This window comes from Lithobates pipiens, unplaced genomic scaffold (assembly GCF_037356315.1).
Source record: "Lithobates pipiens isolate NorthernLeopardFrog02 unplaced genomic scaffold, aLitPip1_a1.2 Scaffold_1, whole genome shotgun sequence".
Taxonomy (NCBI): domain Eukaryota; kingdom Metazoa; phylum Chordata; class Amphibia; order Anura; family Ranidae; genus Lithobates; species Lithobates pipiens.
The window spans coordinates 104,951,553-104,967,739 of record NW_027507685.1 but is presented as its reverse complement, the minus strand read 5'-3'; the positions used below and the strand labels follow the sequence as shown (position 1 = coordinate 104,967,739).

General features: G+C 48.2%; 1 protein-coding gene across 2 annotated transcripts in view; it reads left to right on the top strand.

Moving 5' to 3' along the window:
• The first annotated feature begins 3,073 nt into the window (after positions 1-3,073).
• The window catches only part of TAF7 (TATA-box binding protein associated factor 7), a 44,353-nt gene continuing 31,239 nt past the window's right edge, over positions 3,074-16,187 (top strand). For both annotated transcript variants that reach the window (XM_077468760.1, XM_077468679.1), the window contains exons 1-2: positions 3,074-3,138; positions 6,579-6,622. In XM_077468760.1, coding sequence (XP_077324886.1) covers positions 6,610-6,622 — 13 coding nt within the window. In that variant the 5' untranslated portion in view covers positions 3,074-3,138; positions 6,579-6,609. The remainder of the gene's footprint in view (positions 3,139-6,578; positions 6,623-16,187) is intronic.

Here is a 16,187-nt window from a genome sequence, read left to right as displayed (position 1 = left end):
GCCCAAAATTGCAGCCTCATCATGCCAACTTTGCAGCCTCACTGTGCCCAACATTGCAGTCTCACTGTGCCCAACATTGCATCTCACTGTGCCCAACATTGCATCTCACTGTGCCCAACATTGCAGCCTCACCGTGCCCAACATTGCAGCCTCACCGTGCCCAACATTGCAGCCTCACCGTGCCCAACATTGCAGCCTCACCGTGCCCAACATTGCAGCCTCACCGTGCCCAACATTGCAGCCTCACCATGCCCAACATTGCAGCCTCACCGTGCCCAACATTGCAGCCTCACTGTGCCCAACATTGCAACCTCACTGTGCCCAACATTGCAGCCTCACCCTGCCCAACATTGCAGCCTCACCCTGCCCAACATTGCAGCCTCACCGTGCCAAAATTGCAGCCTCACCGTGCCAACATTGCAGCCTCACCATGCCAACATTGCAGCCTCACTGTGCCCAACATTGGCAGCCTCACTGTCCCCCTTGCAGCCTCACTGTCCCCCTTGCAGCCTTACTGTGCCCCTGTAGTATACACCTGTGGCGCCGCCTACACCCGCTGCTAGTGTGTGTTTGTGTCAGTGAAGGGCGGTGGGCGGCGCCACAGTTATGTGCGCGCGGCAACGGTGGCCAGTATGAATGTGTATGTCGGGGGCCAGTCGGATGTCGGGGGCCAGTCGGATGTCGGGGGCTAGTCGGATGTCGGGGGCCAGTCAGTTGGATGTCGGGGGCCAGTGACAGTCATGGTATGTGGCCAGTCTCTGAATGTGGGGGGCCAGTCTGTGAATGTGGGGTCCAGTCTGTGAATGTGGGGTCCAGTCTGTGGATGTGGGGTCCAGTCTGTGGATGTCGGGGGCCAGTCTGTGGATGTTGGGGGGCCAGTGGTATGTCGGGGGTCAGTCTGGAGATGTGGATGTCGGGGCGGGGGCCAGTCGGATGTCGGGGGCCAGTGACAGTCATGGTATGTGGCCAGTCTGTGAATGTGGGGTCCAGTGGTATGTGGGGGGCCAGTCTGTGGATGTCGGGGGCAAGTTGTATGTCGGGGGCCAGTCTGGAGATGTGGATGTCGGGGCGGGGGCCAGTCGGATGTCGGGGGCCAGTGACAGTTATGGTATGTGGCCAGTCTGTGAATGTGGGGGTCCAGTCTGTGAATGTGGGGGCCAGTTGTATGTCGGGGGCCAGTCTGTGGATGTTGGGGGGCCAGTGGTATGTCGGGGGTCAGTCTGGAGATGTGGATGTCGGGGGCCAGTCGGATGTCGGGGGCCAGTGACAGTCATGGTATGTGGCCAGTCTGTGAATGTGGGGGGCCAGTCTGTGGATGTTGGGGGGCCAGTGGTATGTCGGGGGCCAGTCTGGAGATGTGGGGGCAGGTCTGTGCAGGATGTGGGGGGGCGGTCTGTGGATGTCAGAGGGACACCAGATGTAAGGAGAGGCTCCGCTGATGGACACAGATGTGAGGAAGGTACCTCTGATGGGGCACCTGATGTAAGGACAGACTCCGTTTGGGACACCTGATGGAATCTGGTGGCAGGCAACGTGGCTAGTGACGCGCGCATGGCTACCACTGATTCGACATTATGGTGAGTGGAATGATTTCATTTCATATTACAATGTAATAATAGAAATAATGCGCTTCAATCATCCTGACACCATAACAATCATGGTGCCGGGATGATTGAAGCGCCAACACCAGGTATTTGGAGTATCTTTATCTGCTGATTGTCAAACTCTGGAAAACACATATTACTGTTGTGGTGTAGGATCGGGGGGCTGCTGTCCCTCCTTCCCCCCCCTCTCCATCCCCCTCCTTGCCCTCTCCATCCCGCATTTATCTCAGACTCTAACCACACCCCTTTGAGCCAAGCCCCATGTAAGCCACGCCCACTATTTGGCATAAACCACGCCCATTTTTCGCCGCGGCGCACCCAGCGCGCCGCATTTTTACCTTTTCCTGTGCCACACCTATAAACGCATGCCCCGGACCCTTAATTATACCACGACTGCGCCCACTGCCAAAAAAGTGTCCCGGTTTTTTTTTTTTTTACAATGTTGGCCACTATGGAATTGAAAGGAAACCTTCCAATGGGGACACTGGTTCTGGTCACAACCAGGGACTCCCTTTTCTTCCTCTTACTTCCTGTTTTGTCTATGGGACAGGAAGTGAAGGGAAACCTTCTAATGTGGACACTAGTTCTGGGCATTTTTCTCTCACTTCCTGTTTTTGCTATGTGACAGGAAGTGAATAGAAATCTCCCCAATGGGAAACACGTGGCCAAAACAATGCATCTCATAGGTGTTACTCTATCCAAAATGGAAAAAAAAAAAAAAACTTAGTTCTTTCAGTTCTATTTTAGTTCTACTTTAAAGTGGTTGTATACTCGATTTTTAAACTTTTACCTACAGGAAAGCCTATAATAAGGCTTACCTGTAGGTAAAAAAAATATCTCCTAAACCGTATCCCCCTCGGTATGCGCCACTGACTGCAGCGGCGCATGCGCACAAGGGGATTCTCGGCCTGAAAATCCGGCAGTGGCCGGCGGCCGGAATGAAATCTCCCGCGCGCATACGCGGGAGTGACGATATCGCGGCTCCGGCCACTCACAGCGCCGGAGCCACGATACCCGTAAGAAATGCCGAGGGAGCATATCAGCTCCCTCGGCGTGGATCGGGCCAGATGTCGGGGCCTCGTTCTAAGTTAAGTATTTCATAATGAGCTAGTATGTGGTGCATACTAGCTCATTATGCCTTTTGCTTTGCAAGTTTAAAAAAAAAAAAAAAAATGTGCGGGTTTACTACCGCTTTAACTTTTATTGACTGTTCCTTCAACAGCAAGTGTTCAGAAGTGTTGATATGACACCCCCTTCCCATATAGAACTCTCTGTCAGGCTGGGTGGAAGGGCAGAACTCCCAATCAGAGAACGCCGCCCAATCAGAAAACAGGCTCCGACAAGATGGCCGCCGAAATCCATAACCGGGGACACATCCTTTACTTCCAGGGTAGAAGTGTAAAACGTGACCGCAGGCAGGGACCCCGACCGCCATTTTGCGTGAGTCTATGTTCTTATTGGGCGTTGAACTCTCGCGTGATTTTGCTGTCCAGCGGCTCTGTGTACATCCGAGAGAGAGACAGGCTGAGGAACGGTGAGAGTCTGGGGGGCCCGACCGAGACCCCGCGTAGGGGGGCGGGTTGCTAGGGCCACGTGGGAGGGTTGTATATATACAATAATGGGGGAGGGGGTCGTTATATAGAATAATGAGGACCTCAGACTTATCCCAGGAGCAAAGGAGGGCAGCCAGGAAAGCATCATTTTCCAATGGGAAGCCCCTCCTCCTTTTTTAGGGGCTACCGGTGTTCTGGCAGATAGTGTCCTGCCATCATATAGTGTCCGCCCCGTACTGCGGATGCAGAAGAAGCTTCGGAAAATCTCTGAAGATGAACGGCGCCTGCGCCGTGAGTGGAGGTGGTAGCCCCACCATCCAAGCAGACATAAGGTTCGGAAAATTAGAGGGCCCCTCGTGGGTGAGCTTTGCTTGCCATGCTTCGTGGCTCGGCCTCACTGCGCTCGGCTCTTTTATATTCCTACTCTATGTCCACTTGGATGGTGGAGATAGAACCTGGACTCATGGCGCAGGCGCCGTTCATCCTCGGCTATTTTTGGAATCTGTGTGCATGCGCAGTACACAGCGGACACTACCCGATGGGGGACCATATATGATAGGACACCGGCTCATTCACCCTCGCCTTCTGAAGAGCGATCTAAACGTTGCGCTTTCCTTCTTGAGCAAAAGTCAAACGTTCGCCTTCTGTTTCCCCGCCCAGGTCGAATGTTATTAAAGCCATAAGAACCGCAAACCCGCTCACGCTAACTTTGGCCTGCAGAAGAGCAAAACGCTTTGGGGATCGCACGTCAGAGGGAGTGTGACCCAGGTGGTAAGGAGGGCCTCGCATTGCCCACTTGAACCCCCGCACTGGTGCGCCCCCCCAACCACGCCTTAGAGAGAAAAAGAATTCTGGATGCCCATTGGCTGAAAATCAAGACCAAAATGGACAGTTTAAAAATAAAATAAAAAAGACCAAAAATACGTTTTTCTTAGTTTCTGTCAGAAAATTTTGTAAATAATTTTTCTCCTTCACTTATGGGCATTGATGAGCAGCATTGCTGGGCATCATTGATGATCAGCATTGCAGGGCATCACTGATGGGCAGCAGCGATGGGCATCGCTGATGGCCACTGATTGCTGGCAGTGGTGGGCACTTAATTTTAATCTGTGCCCTGATTACATTCCTAGATGTCCTCTGTGAGGAGATGCAACTGATCGGCTCTCCTCTCCTCTGTCAGTGTGAGGTGAGGAGCGCCGATTACTGGCATCTCCGTGTTTACATGTGACCGGCTGTCATTGGACACAGCCAATCACACGGTTAAAGAACCGCTGATCTTTATACAGATCGGGGCTGCGCCGTGTCCTAGCCGCAATCGCCCTGCTGCACAATAGCGGCTGCTCTGGAGGCCCGTCATATGATGTCCACCCAGAACGAGAGCCGCGCCATCATTTGACGGGCGAGAAGAGGTTTAAAGTGTATCCCCCCCCCCCCCCCAAAAAAAAAATTGCAAAAAACGGCACCTCAAATACTGTGTGACGTAAAAAAAAATTGCAACAATCAGCATTTTATTCCCTGGGGTCTCTGTTAAAAAGAAAAAAATGTATAACTTTTGGGGGTTTGAAGTAATTTTCTAGCAAATGCTGATTTAAAATGCGGCAGTAATGGGGGCCGGGGTCAGCAAGGGGTTAAAGTCGCTGCGACTTTTAAGTCGCACAGATAGGCAAGGTACTTGCTGGGAAACACGGGGGGGGGGGGGGCGCGCGCATGACTCGTCAGGTGAATTTGGGGGTCCGGTGTGAATGGGGCCTTAATAACCACGCTCTATCTCCTTACAACTTGTCAGCCTCCGGCATCCCTTTAACTGGGTTATTATGTCATGGAGGGGGGTGTCAGGTCTGTGTGATCATGTGACCACTTTTATTGGTGGTCACATTATTGGGAAGCGCCACCCCCAATCATTACTGGACCCTGGGAGCAAGCAATAAGTGCACTGTCAGCGCGGAAACACCGGCCGCACATAGGTGCACGTGCGGCGAGTAGGCATGACCACCCTCTACACGGCAAGCAGTTAAATAGTAATTCTCATTATGTCCACTAGGTAGCGTGCCGAGTTCTTTTCAGAATTCCGGATGCACCTGTAGGCTCTGTGCACCCTGGGGGCGTTCAGTTCTAGTGACAGGGGCGGGTGCAGCATCCAGCCCCCACAAGGTCTAAGGTAGGTTGCAGGTAGGTGGGGCATTTAAAGTGGTTGTAAACCTTCCATATGAACAAAGCATACCCCTCTATAGCCAGGGGGGGGCAAAAGATATATATGCTGGCTGCCTTGGAGGGGACAAGGAGGAGGCGGGGTGAGTGCCATGCACACAGGAGTATTTCCTCTGTAATAGGAAGTCCCGTCTCCGGGGCTGCCATTGGGCGACTGTTATGTCCATCGAAGGAGGCTGGGCTTTCTGTTAAAGAGGCCGCCAAGAAAACAGGAGTCTTTCCTGTAGTCTCCCCCCGTGTCCCCTCCAAGGCTGCAGATGGATGGGCATCAATCAGGCTGCATTGATTGTGATGTTGGGTGCTGCGTTCCTGGCCGTGGTTGGGCCGCTGCGTTCCTGGCCGTGGTTGGGCTGCTGTGTTCTTGGCAATGGTGCTGCACTGATGGCAATGATGAGTCTGCAGATGGGCACTGCCCCTTATTTTGCTTCATAGGTCTTTATTTAAAATTTAAAGTTTTTTTTTTTTTTTTTTTTCTGAAACTTCGCTCTAAGACCCCTTTCACACCACACCGCACCTTGCGTCGGCGGTAAAACGCCGCTATTTTTAGCAGCTTCTTTAGGGCGTTTTGCAGGCGCTATTTCTAACGCTATAGCGCCTGCAAAACGCCCTGGTGTGAAAGGGGTCTTAAGGTGAAGGTGCGTGTTCTACGCCAATAAATACGGTATATCCAAATAACACACCCAATCTCATCTCTTCACCACACACAGCCACAAAGGCAGGAGAATTCTTGTTGGGCTGTGTATTAGCGCTCGGATGAACACAGACCCAATTTTAATGGTTCAAAAGATGTCCGGCAAAGCGGTCGGCCCTCTCGCATGTTCACTTCATCAGTTCTGGCCCTCTTTGGAAACCTGTTGTATCACCTGCGGCTAGTCATCTCAGTGGGGATATGGAAGGGTTTACAAGCACTTTAATGCTTTGCCGAGCGGGACCAACATTTTAGAGCCGTATGCGTTTGGGGAGGGGGGAACATTCCGGAACACGGGTCTTCTGCATTCAGCCCCCTGTCCAGCCATAGACTTTGACAGGTGGCTGCTTGTACGGGGGGAGTGGAGCTGGACATTATACCTTCCGGGTGCGCTGCAGCGGGATGCCCCGGTGTGCGGGACCCTTGTAATTGTCTTATGGATTGCTGTGTATATATAGATAGATAGATAGATAGATTATATTTGACTCTTTCCAATTTTTATTTCTTTTTTTTTTTTTTTTCTAGAACGGTCAAAGTCATCGTGGGGGGATTCCAAATGACGTCTACAAGTAATGTATCTTCATTCTACAGAACTTTTTATTTTGGTTTACCCCTTCAATACCGGGCGCTCTCACCCCTTTCCTGCCCAGGCACCAATGTTCATCTTTAAGCGTTGTCACGCTTTGAATGACGATTACAAGGTCATGTAACACTGTACACATAGGACATTTTTATCATTTTTTTTATGAGACAGATAGAGCTTTCTTTTGGTGGTATTTAAAAGAGACTTTTTTTTTTACATTTTTTTTTTTTTAAAGAATCACACTTACCCCCCGCCCCCGGCTGGCTCTAAGACTGAGAACTGAGATATCAGAGTCCGCAGATTGCTCGGTTCTCAGAACTCCGTGAGCAGAGAGCTGGCGATTTGTCGGTCTCTGGATTGCAGCTCCGCCCCTGAGCAGTGGAGGGGGTGGGAGCAGTTGGCTCAGGCTCTTAGCCGCTCTCTGAGAGACTGTGCCGGTCCAGGCAAGTGGGCGGATCCCAACCATATTGTCGCGATCTTTCCCCCAAGCCTGGACTGGCTCTGTGATGTCAGCCGACAGCAGGGGCTTCAGCCACACTCCCCCCCCCCCCACGGCAGTGCAGAATGAACTACACTCCTGTGATCCACAGCAGAAGTACAACAAACAAACCAGCTTTACTTCTCCTTTTAATTGCCACTGGGGTTGTTACATTTTTTTTTTTGCTAAACTGAAAAAAATGACTGAAAATTTGGATTTGTTTCTGTTACAAAATTTTGAAAATAAGTAATCTCTCTCCTTTACTGATGGGCACCATTTGAGGCGACACTGAGGCGGTGCTGATGGGCTGCACTGATAACTGGTGTACGTGTGATTCTCCACTGATGGGCACCGATGAGGCGGTGCTGATGGGCTGCACTGATGATCAGTGTATATGTGATTCTCCTTCGCTGATGAGGTGGCTCTGATGGGTGCCAAGGAGGTGGCACTGATGGGCTGCACTGATAATCAGTGTGAATGTGAGTCTCCTTCACTGATGGGCGCCGATGAGGTGGCACCAATGGGCTGCGCTGATAATCAGTGTAAATGTGCTTCTCCACTGATGGGCACGGATGAGGTGGCACTGATGGGCACCGATGAGGCGGCTCTGATGGGCTGCACTGATAATCAGTGTAAATATGATTCTCCACTGATGGGCGCTGATGAGGTGGGGCTGATGAGTTGCACTGATAATCAGTGTACTTGTGATTCTCCACTGATAGGTACTGATGGGCGCTGATGAGGCTGCACTGATAATCGGTGTAAATGTGATTTTTTTTTTTTTTTTCCCTTCACTGATGGGAGCGTTGAGGCGGCTCTGATGGGCGCTGATGAGGGGGCACTGATAATCAGTGTACATGTGATTCTCCACTGATGGGTGCTGATGAGGCGGCTCTGATGGGCGCTGATGAGGCGGCACTGATAATCAGAGTAAATGTGCTCTGTCCAACTTGCTGGCTACCGGCTCTCCTTTCCTCACTCTGTGCCCGCGCGCAAGGAAAAGAAATGGCGATAACCAGCCGGCAATAGTGTTAATGTGATCAGTTGTGATTGGGCACAGCTGATTCACATGATAAAGGGCTGCAGTGATTGGCACTTTACCCCTAAACTGTTATTAGCATGTGTCCAGAGGACACACCGGTCACAGAGCGCGCACGCCGCAAAACGTGTTGGGCCTCAAGGGCTCTGGGGTTTTGCTGCCGGTGGGGCGCACAGGTCCCCGGCCCGCCCCCCGCTGCAGGCAGCCTGTCAGCCTCTATGAGAGGCTGAAAGCTGCTGAGGCTTTAAAAGTTTTATATATATATATATTTTAATTCTTCTTAATAAGAGTTAAAATATTGTGGAAACTTTTTGAAGACCCCGTGTGTGTATGTATGTGTGTGTGTGTGTGTGTGTATGTATGTGTAATATATATATATATATATATATATATATATATATATATATATATATATATATATATATATATATATATAATGTATGTGTATATATATATATATACATACATACATGCACACACAGTGCCTTGCAAAAGTATTCTGCCCCCTTTACCTTTTCAACCTTTTGCCACATTTCAGGCTTCAAACATAAAGATATAAAATTTTTATTTTTTTGAAGAATCACCAACAAGTGGGACACAATTGTGAAGTGGAACGAAATCTATTGGATAATTTTAAACTTTTTTAGCAAATAAAAAACTGAAAAGTGGGGCGTGCAAAATTATTCGGCCCCTTTACTTTCAGTGCAGCAAACTCACTCCAGAAGTTCAGCGAGGATCTCTGAATGATCCAATGTTGTCCTAAATGACTGATGGTGATAAATAGAATCCACCTGTGTGTAATCAAGTCTCTGTATAAATGCACCTGCTCTGTGATAGTCTCAGGGTTCTGTTGAAAGCACAGAGAGCATCATGAAGACCAAGGAACACACCAGGCAGGTTCGTAATACTGTTGTGGAGAAGTTTAAAGCTGGCTTTGGATACAAAAAGATTTCCCAAGCTTTAAACATCCCAAGGAGCACTGTGCAAGCGATCATTTTGAAATGGAAGGAGTATCAGACCACTGCAAATCTACCAAGACCTGGCCGTCCCTCTAAACTTCCAGCTCAGACAAGGAGAAGACTGATCAGAGATGCAGCCAAGAGGCCCATGATCACTCTGGATGAACTGCAGAGAACTACAGCTGAGGTGGGAGAGTCTGTCCATAGGGCAAAAATCAGTTGTACACTGCACAAATCTGGCCTTTATGGAAGAGTGGCAAGAAGAAAGCCATTTCTCAAAGATATCCATAAAAAGTCTCGTCTAAAGTTTGCCACAAGCCACCTGGGAGACACACCAAACATGTGGAAGAAGGTGCTCTGGTCAGATGAAACCAAAATCAAACTTTTTGCCCACAATGCAAAACGATATGTTTGGCATAAAAGCAACACAGCTCATCACCCTCAACACACCATCCCCACTGTCAAACATGGTGGTGGCAGCATCATGGTTTGGGCCTGCTTTTCTTCAGCAGGGACAGGGAAGACGGTTAAAATTGAGGGGAAGATGGATGCAGCCAAATACAGGACCATTCTGGATGAAAACCTGTTGGAGTCTGCAAAAGACCTGAAACTGGGACGGAGATTTATCTTCCAACAAGACAATGATCCCAAACATACAGCAAAATCTACAAAGGTTCACAAATAAACGTATCCAGGTGTTAGAATGGCCAAGTCAAAGTCCAGACCTGAATCCAATCGAGAATCTGTGGAAAGAGCTGAAAACTGCTGTTCACAAACGCTCTCCATCCAACCTCACTGAGCTCGAGCTGTTTTGCAAGGAAGAATGGGCAAGAATTTCAGTCTCTCGATGTGCAAAACTGATAGAGACATACCCCAAGCGACTTGCAGCTGTAATCGCAGCAAAAGGTGGCTATACAAAGTATTAACGCAAGGGGGCCGAATAATTTTGCACGCCCCACTTTTCATTTTTTTATTAGTTAAAAAAGTTTCAAAAATCCAATAGATTTCGTTCCACTTCACAATTGTGTCCCACTTGTTGGTGATTCTTCACAAAAAATTAAAATTGTATATCTTTGTTTGAAGCCTGAAAAGTGGCAAAAGGTTGAAAAGTTCAAGGGGGCCGAATACTTTCACAAGGCACTGTGTATATATACTCCCAAACAACACAAAGCCTCGCTTCACCCTGCTGTGACTTCACAGTGTGTAACAGAATATATTGGCCTCCATTTATGAAAAAATTAGATAATTTTTACTGGATATGTTTTATAGCAGAAAGTAAAAAATATGTTGTGTTGTGTTTTTTTTTTTTTTTGTTTATAGCGCAAAAAATAAAAACTGCAGAGGTGATTAGATACCACCAAAAGAAAGCTCTAATTGTGGGGAAAAAAAGGACAACAATTTTATTTATGTACAACGTCGCATGACAGCGCATTGTCAGTTAAAGTAACACAGTGCCGTATCGCAAAAAAAAAATAAAAAAATAAAAATGGCCTGCTCGTGAAGGGGGGTAAATCTTCCGGAGGGCAATTGGTTAAAAAGAATTATAATGTTTGGGGTTCTAACTAATTTTTAAAAGATACACAGGTTTTTGCAAAGTCCTTTTATTAAAAATAGCTCTGAAGGGTCTTCTTTCTCTGGTTCTTCTCCTTCCTTCCGGTTCTCCTCCCTCCTCCGGTTCTTCTCCTTCAGCTGCTTCCTCCTCCAGATCTTCTCCTTCAACTGCTGATGTCTTCCTCCCACAGTTCTTCTCCCTTCTTCTGCCTCGTCTGGTTCTTCTGCCTCGTTGCATGGGTATTCTCCTACAATCTTTACCAGATCCAAAGGGTCTGGTATGGTCTTGGGGGGGGGGGGGGGGGGGGGACCTCACACCATTTTTTATTTTATTTTTTCATTTTGGTGGGTTTTCCCCCCCACCGCAGAATTAATACCAGGCTCAAAGGGCCTGCGGTGGTCAGATTGAAGTCGCATGGAAGTCAGTCGTGACGTCGTAGGGCAAAGTCGGATCAGAAGTTGTCCGACTTCCATGTCGGATCCGTGTGAACCTGGCCTTGTTAAAAATAAAGTGCAAAGCTACACGCATGAATATCATAAAAACCGTGCCATTTAAACAAATCCAGACGTCTCCTGCGTTCACTCGACAGAATTTTCCAACCCGTTCCTTCTATTTTTCTGACTCTAAAAAACGATTTTCTATTTGTGCCCATTAACTGAACCAAAAATGAACGAACAATCCAAAGGACAGATTTTTGTTCTACAGATATTTGAAGTGTATTTCTATATCCTGATCTCAATGTGGTTTCTGGGCCCTTTGGAAAGTGATCAATTGGCTTTTACAGAGATTGATTTGATATTTTTGTACATTGTAGTTAGCGATCTCTTTTTCTCTTATATTCACCGACCGACACAGCTCCTCTCTGTAACTAAATGGGTTGTATAGCCTGCCATTAGGAGGACTAGGCAAAATTGATACACAATACACAGAACTATTAATCCTGCCCTGGGGGGCGGGCCCCGTGCTATCAACCCACCTCACTGCTCCCAGCAGCTTCAGTTTTTATTTTGCCTAGTAACGAGAATGACCTAGGAACCCTGCGTGCCTCTCGGTCCATGTTTTTGCTGCAGGTTTGCTGTTTTTTGCGCAAGATAGAAGATCCTAGGATCTTTCATCAACTGCCGGCTGGGTGACAGGCTGGTTAATGATATCCTTGTAGTCTCCCCAGTCCGGCCATCGAGCATGAGCAGGCCGCAGCTAAGGCTTGGCAGGCCACGACATGCCTCAGCTCCAGAGGTGGTCGGTGAGCTTCAATGCTCCGGGGTATACATATGACCGGGCTACTGTCTGTCTGGATCACAGTATACCGGGCCAACAGCTACCCTGTAACTGCGCAGGAGTAGATCTGTGATGGAATGTCTCCCAGCTCTTCAGGACTGGTAAGTATGGCTCTCCCTGCCTCTGTGGGGTGAGCGGCTGGGCATTCCCTGGGGGGGTCAATTCGGGGGCCACTTCGTCTCCCTATCATCTTTCCCAAGTCCCTACCACCCCTCCTTCCCCCCTCTGAGGGGGGTGGCCGTGTGTGTGTGTGTGTGTGTGTGTGTGTGTTCGCTGATTTCTCACCTGTGGGGGCTCTGTGCGGCTGGCGTTGGTCCTAGTCTGGGGGTCCCAAAAAGGGTTTTTAGAGGTTGTTCTTGCTATAGGCAGGCAGCACGTATCTATTTTGTGTTCTGTCCGGCGGCCATCTTGGATGTGGGAAAGCCTGTATACCCCTGGTGAGCTTCAGCAGCCGCCATCTTTAGGATCTCCTATTAGTGATGCATTGGCGGCCATTTTCTTGAAGCCTGAGCGCTTTTTTCGCCGCTGTTCTCTTGTGGCAGCATTATATGTGCTCTAGAAAAATGGGGTTCCCTCGTGCTATCAAAGTGAAAAATATGTGAATGTGGTATGTTGGTTAGATCGCTGCTAGACCTAAAGTGTATGCACTTGAACAACAATAAATAAAAAAGGTGATCAGCGCAAACTATATACCAAATATTACTACAAAGATGGAAAATCCTTGTTTGATATGTATTCTACTTCATAGATAAAGTGCAATAAATCAATAATTATATCAATACTATTGGTGAATACTAATGCAGATTGCTGCTGTGCATGCAATTATTTAGCTACTGTGCAAACTACATAAATTTGCTGTGCATGCGATTATTTAGCTGCTGTGCAAATTAAGCAAATCATTTGCTGTGCATGCAATAATTTAGCTGCTGTGCAAACTGCTACTGTGCAAACAAATTATTTTCAAAAATGCACAACACATTACCTTAAATTCATAAAGTGAATAAAATAGCTGCTGCTGTGCAAATAATTAAAACAAACAGTTAATATAGTGCAAAATCGTGCAAATCATCATCGGATGCTAAACATTAAATAATAATTGAATGAACATTAAATAGTGCAAAATGGTGCAAGATTATCATAAAGTTCTGAGTATCAAATAATCCTTTTGTGTACGCCTTTAAGTGTGTAGGTGTACCAATACAGTCCTATTTATATTGAGTAGTGATACCCATAAAAGTCCATCCATAAACGGTAAACGTGCAAATTAGTGCAAAAAGTGCTGGTGTGCAGCAATGTGACAAACTCTTCAGGTGACATCCACTGTGTACTCTTTGTGTGCTCCACTCAGTGCTCTCTATGCGCTTACCTCTAAATGGGTAAGAAATGCCACTCAGATATTTCTAATGAGTCCTCTTGAGTGTGGTAACCAGGGATGATGTCCTTAAGAGTGCTGTATTGCAATAATGGCTCCCAGTTAGTTAGTTCGCCCATTCATCCACAGCAAATGAAAGCAGGAAATAAATAGGAAGATCCCATAGCGTAATGTCTCAAATAGGTTTATTTATGTTTAAAAAATGGCTACTTACAACAATTCTGAAAACGACAGGCAGATCAAACAATGTGCGGTGTTATAAACGTCTCTATGTGTCACTTCCGGTTGTTCCTTAATCCAGTAACTTCCCAACATGTGCTCTCACTTGCTGTTTTCCTGTGTCCACTGTGTGTACAGGACGCTGGATGGCTCTTTGCTGAACACTGAAGTTAGCTCTGCAGAACGTTTCACCGCTGTTTATAGCTGCTGCTGACAGTTTTTTCCTCTCTGCAACCGGGAACCTCCTAGGGATTACAGGCACTGCTAGTGGCTTTCACAGAACGCCCCAGGGTGGTGAGTCTAGCGCTAAGTACCCTCAAACGCCCCCCCCACGTGGTGGCATCAGGAGGGTGGGACCTTCACTGTCCTAAGTCCCCTCGCAGGTGGCAGACAGGCTAGGGTCAGCATGGCTTCAGAAACTGGTTTTTCTTCCCCTGAAATCCAGGCTATAGCAACCGGGTCACCTGCGGTTAGCGAGGTACGCATGGACACCCTGACGGTGGTCCTTGACTCCTATGTTTCTAAAAGAGGCGGCACGTAGAAGGAAAGGTGCACGTAAGAGGCCACTGCCCCCCCCCCCCCCCCGTCGTCGTCCCCCCCCCCCCCCCCCGTCCTCTGGGGAGAGCTCTGATGCAGACTCGGGCCCTGCTGCGGCTGGTGACCCCTGCTCTGAGCTATCAGACATGGCTGACCAGGACCGTTCAGACAGTGAGGATGATTCCCCATCCGGGTCCGGGCGCGACAAAGCGCTTGTTGAAGCACTTATCACAGCTGTGCGTGATACCCTGAAGATTCAGGAGCCAGTGGATCCCTCTGCTGATGTACCGGTCCCTTTTGGGTCCCGCAAGCCAGCACGTTCACCTAAGATGTTTCCGTATTTGACTTATTTTGACTTATCTACAGGGAATGGGGTCGGCCGCAACGGACCTTTTCGGTCCCCAAAAATTTGTCGGTGCGTTACACCTTTGAGGAAAGCCTTCTCAAAAAGTGGAAAAATAGAAAATAAACTGCGCTCGGGTGAAAAAAATATATAAAATAAAAAAATAAGAATATTAAAATAAAATAAAGGCCGCAGCTCTAAGTGGGATACACACACTCGAGTAAATTGTAGAGAGATTTTGAAAGCTGCGCCACAACCCCTATTTAACCAATCACATCAATGTAAAATACATGAATACTTAATAAGCACACAAATAAATAAGTGTATGATACATAAATAAATAACATTGGTCTCACACAAATCGATTAAGCAAAAAAAAGGATAAATAATAAAAAAACAGCTTGAAAAAAAGCCAAAACTGAGAAATAGAGTCCTCTATATATGTTCTTATAAGGACACCACAGTGAATCCACACGAAACTGCAAACCAGTGCCCGTCACAGAGTGGATGCGCTTACCAGATAGAGATCAAATTGCAGCCTTAATAGTAAGTCATCTGTGTCTTTCTCCATGCACCAGATGCTAACAGATCAGCTATCCCCAATATGTGGCGACAAGCTTCCACGGTCAGTAATTGGGAATACCACTAACAATGGCTCAAAAAAGAGGATGACCCCATACTGTAAAACCGCTCAGGTAATTTTATTATACTATAGACAATTGCACTTACTTAGAACATCCATTAAAAACCACAAGAAATAGTTTTCAAAAAGCCGGCCGGCATTCAGAAGCCTGTCCTCCCCTCGTATAGCACGGTGGCTCGTTCCTTGTTTACGGTTGTGGGGTCAGCCGTGTGACCTGTACTGGCATCCACATCCGCGTCGCAGACACTGAGTGGGCAAAACTTTTTCACCGCGAATTGTGAGAGCAGAACGCCTCCCCTGTCTGCGTGGAGCTAGCAGACCAACTAGTGCAAGGCCTTAAGTACGTTTGTGATGCGGCCCTGCATACTCTCCCTCTGTTATCCAAGGCTTCAGTGTCAGCTGTGGTGCTGAGGCACCTCATTTGGCTGAAATGCTGGTCTGCTGACCAGGCATCCAAGAAAGCCCTGAAGGATCTTCCCTTCCTTGGCAAGCGGCTCTTTGGAGCCTCGTTGGATGACATTAAGAATGCCACTGGTGGTAAGAGTACACTACTCCCACAGGCCAGGAAGGCTAAGGAGCCTCGCCGCAGGCAGGGACCCTCTTTTTCCGCTCACAAGCGGCTTTTTCGTCCGCCCGGTGCTTTGGCAAAACGCCCCCAGCCCAACAGGATGCCCACGGACGGTCAGAAGCGTCCCTGGAACCGCAAGCCTAACAAGGCTGCGAACAAAAGTGCTACCGCATGAAGGTTTGCCCCCACCCACTTTTCGGGTGGGGGGTCGTCTTTGGGAGTTTGCAGCCCGGTGGACCTCCCAGTTATCCGACCAATGGGTCTGCGATCTGATTCCACAGGCTACAAGATAGTTTTTTGCTTGGCCGCCAAACAGATTCTTCCCCTCCAGCATACCCGTGTCCCCGGGGTGGTAAGGGACTTGCTGAATCACGGGGTGATCGTACCGGTTCCGGAATCGGAACGCTTCCAGAGGTTCTATTCAAATCTGTTTGTGGTTCCCAAGAAGGAAGGGGTACTTCCAATCTTGGACTTAAAAGCCCCCAATCACTTTGTAAAAGTGCAGAGGTTCAGAATGGAATCAGTTCGCTCAGTAGTCGCTGCACTCCATCAAGGGGACTTCC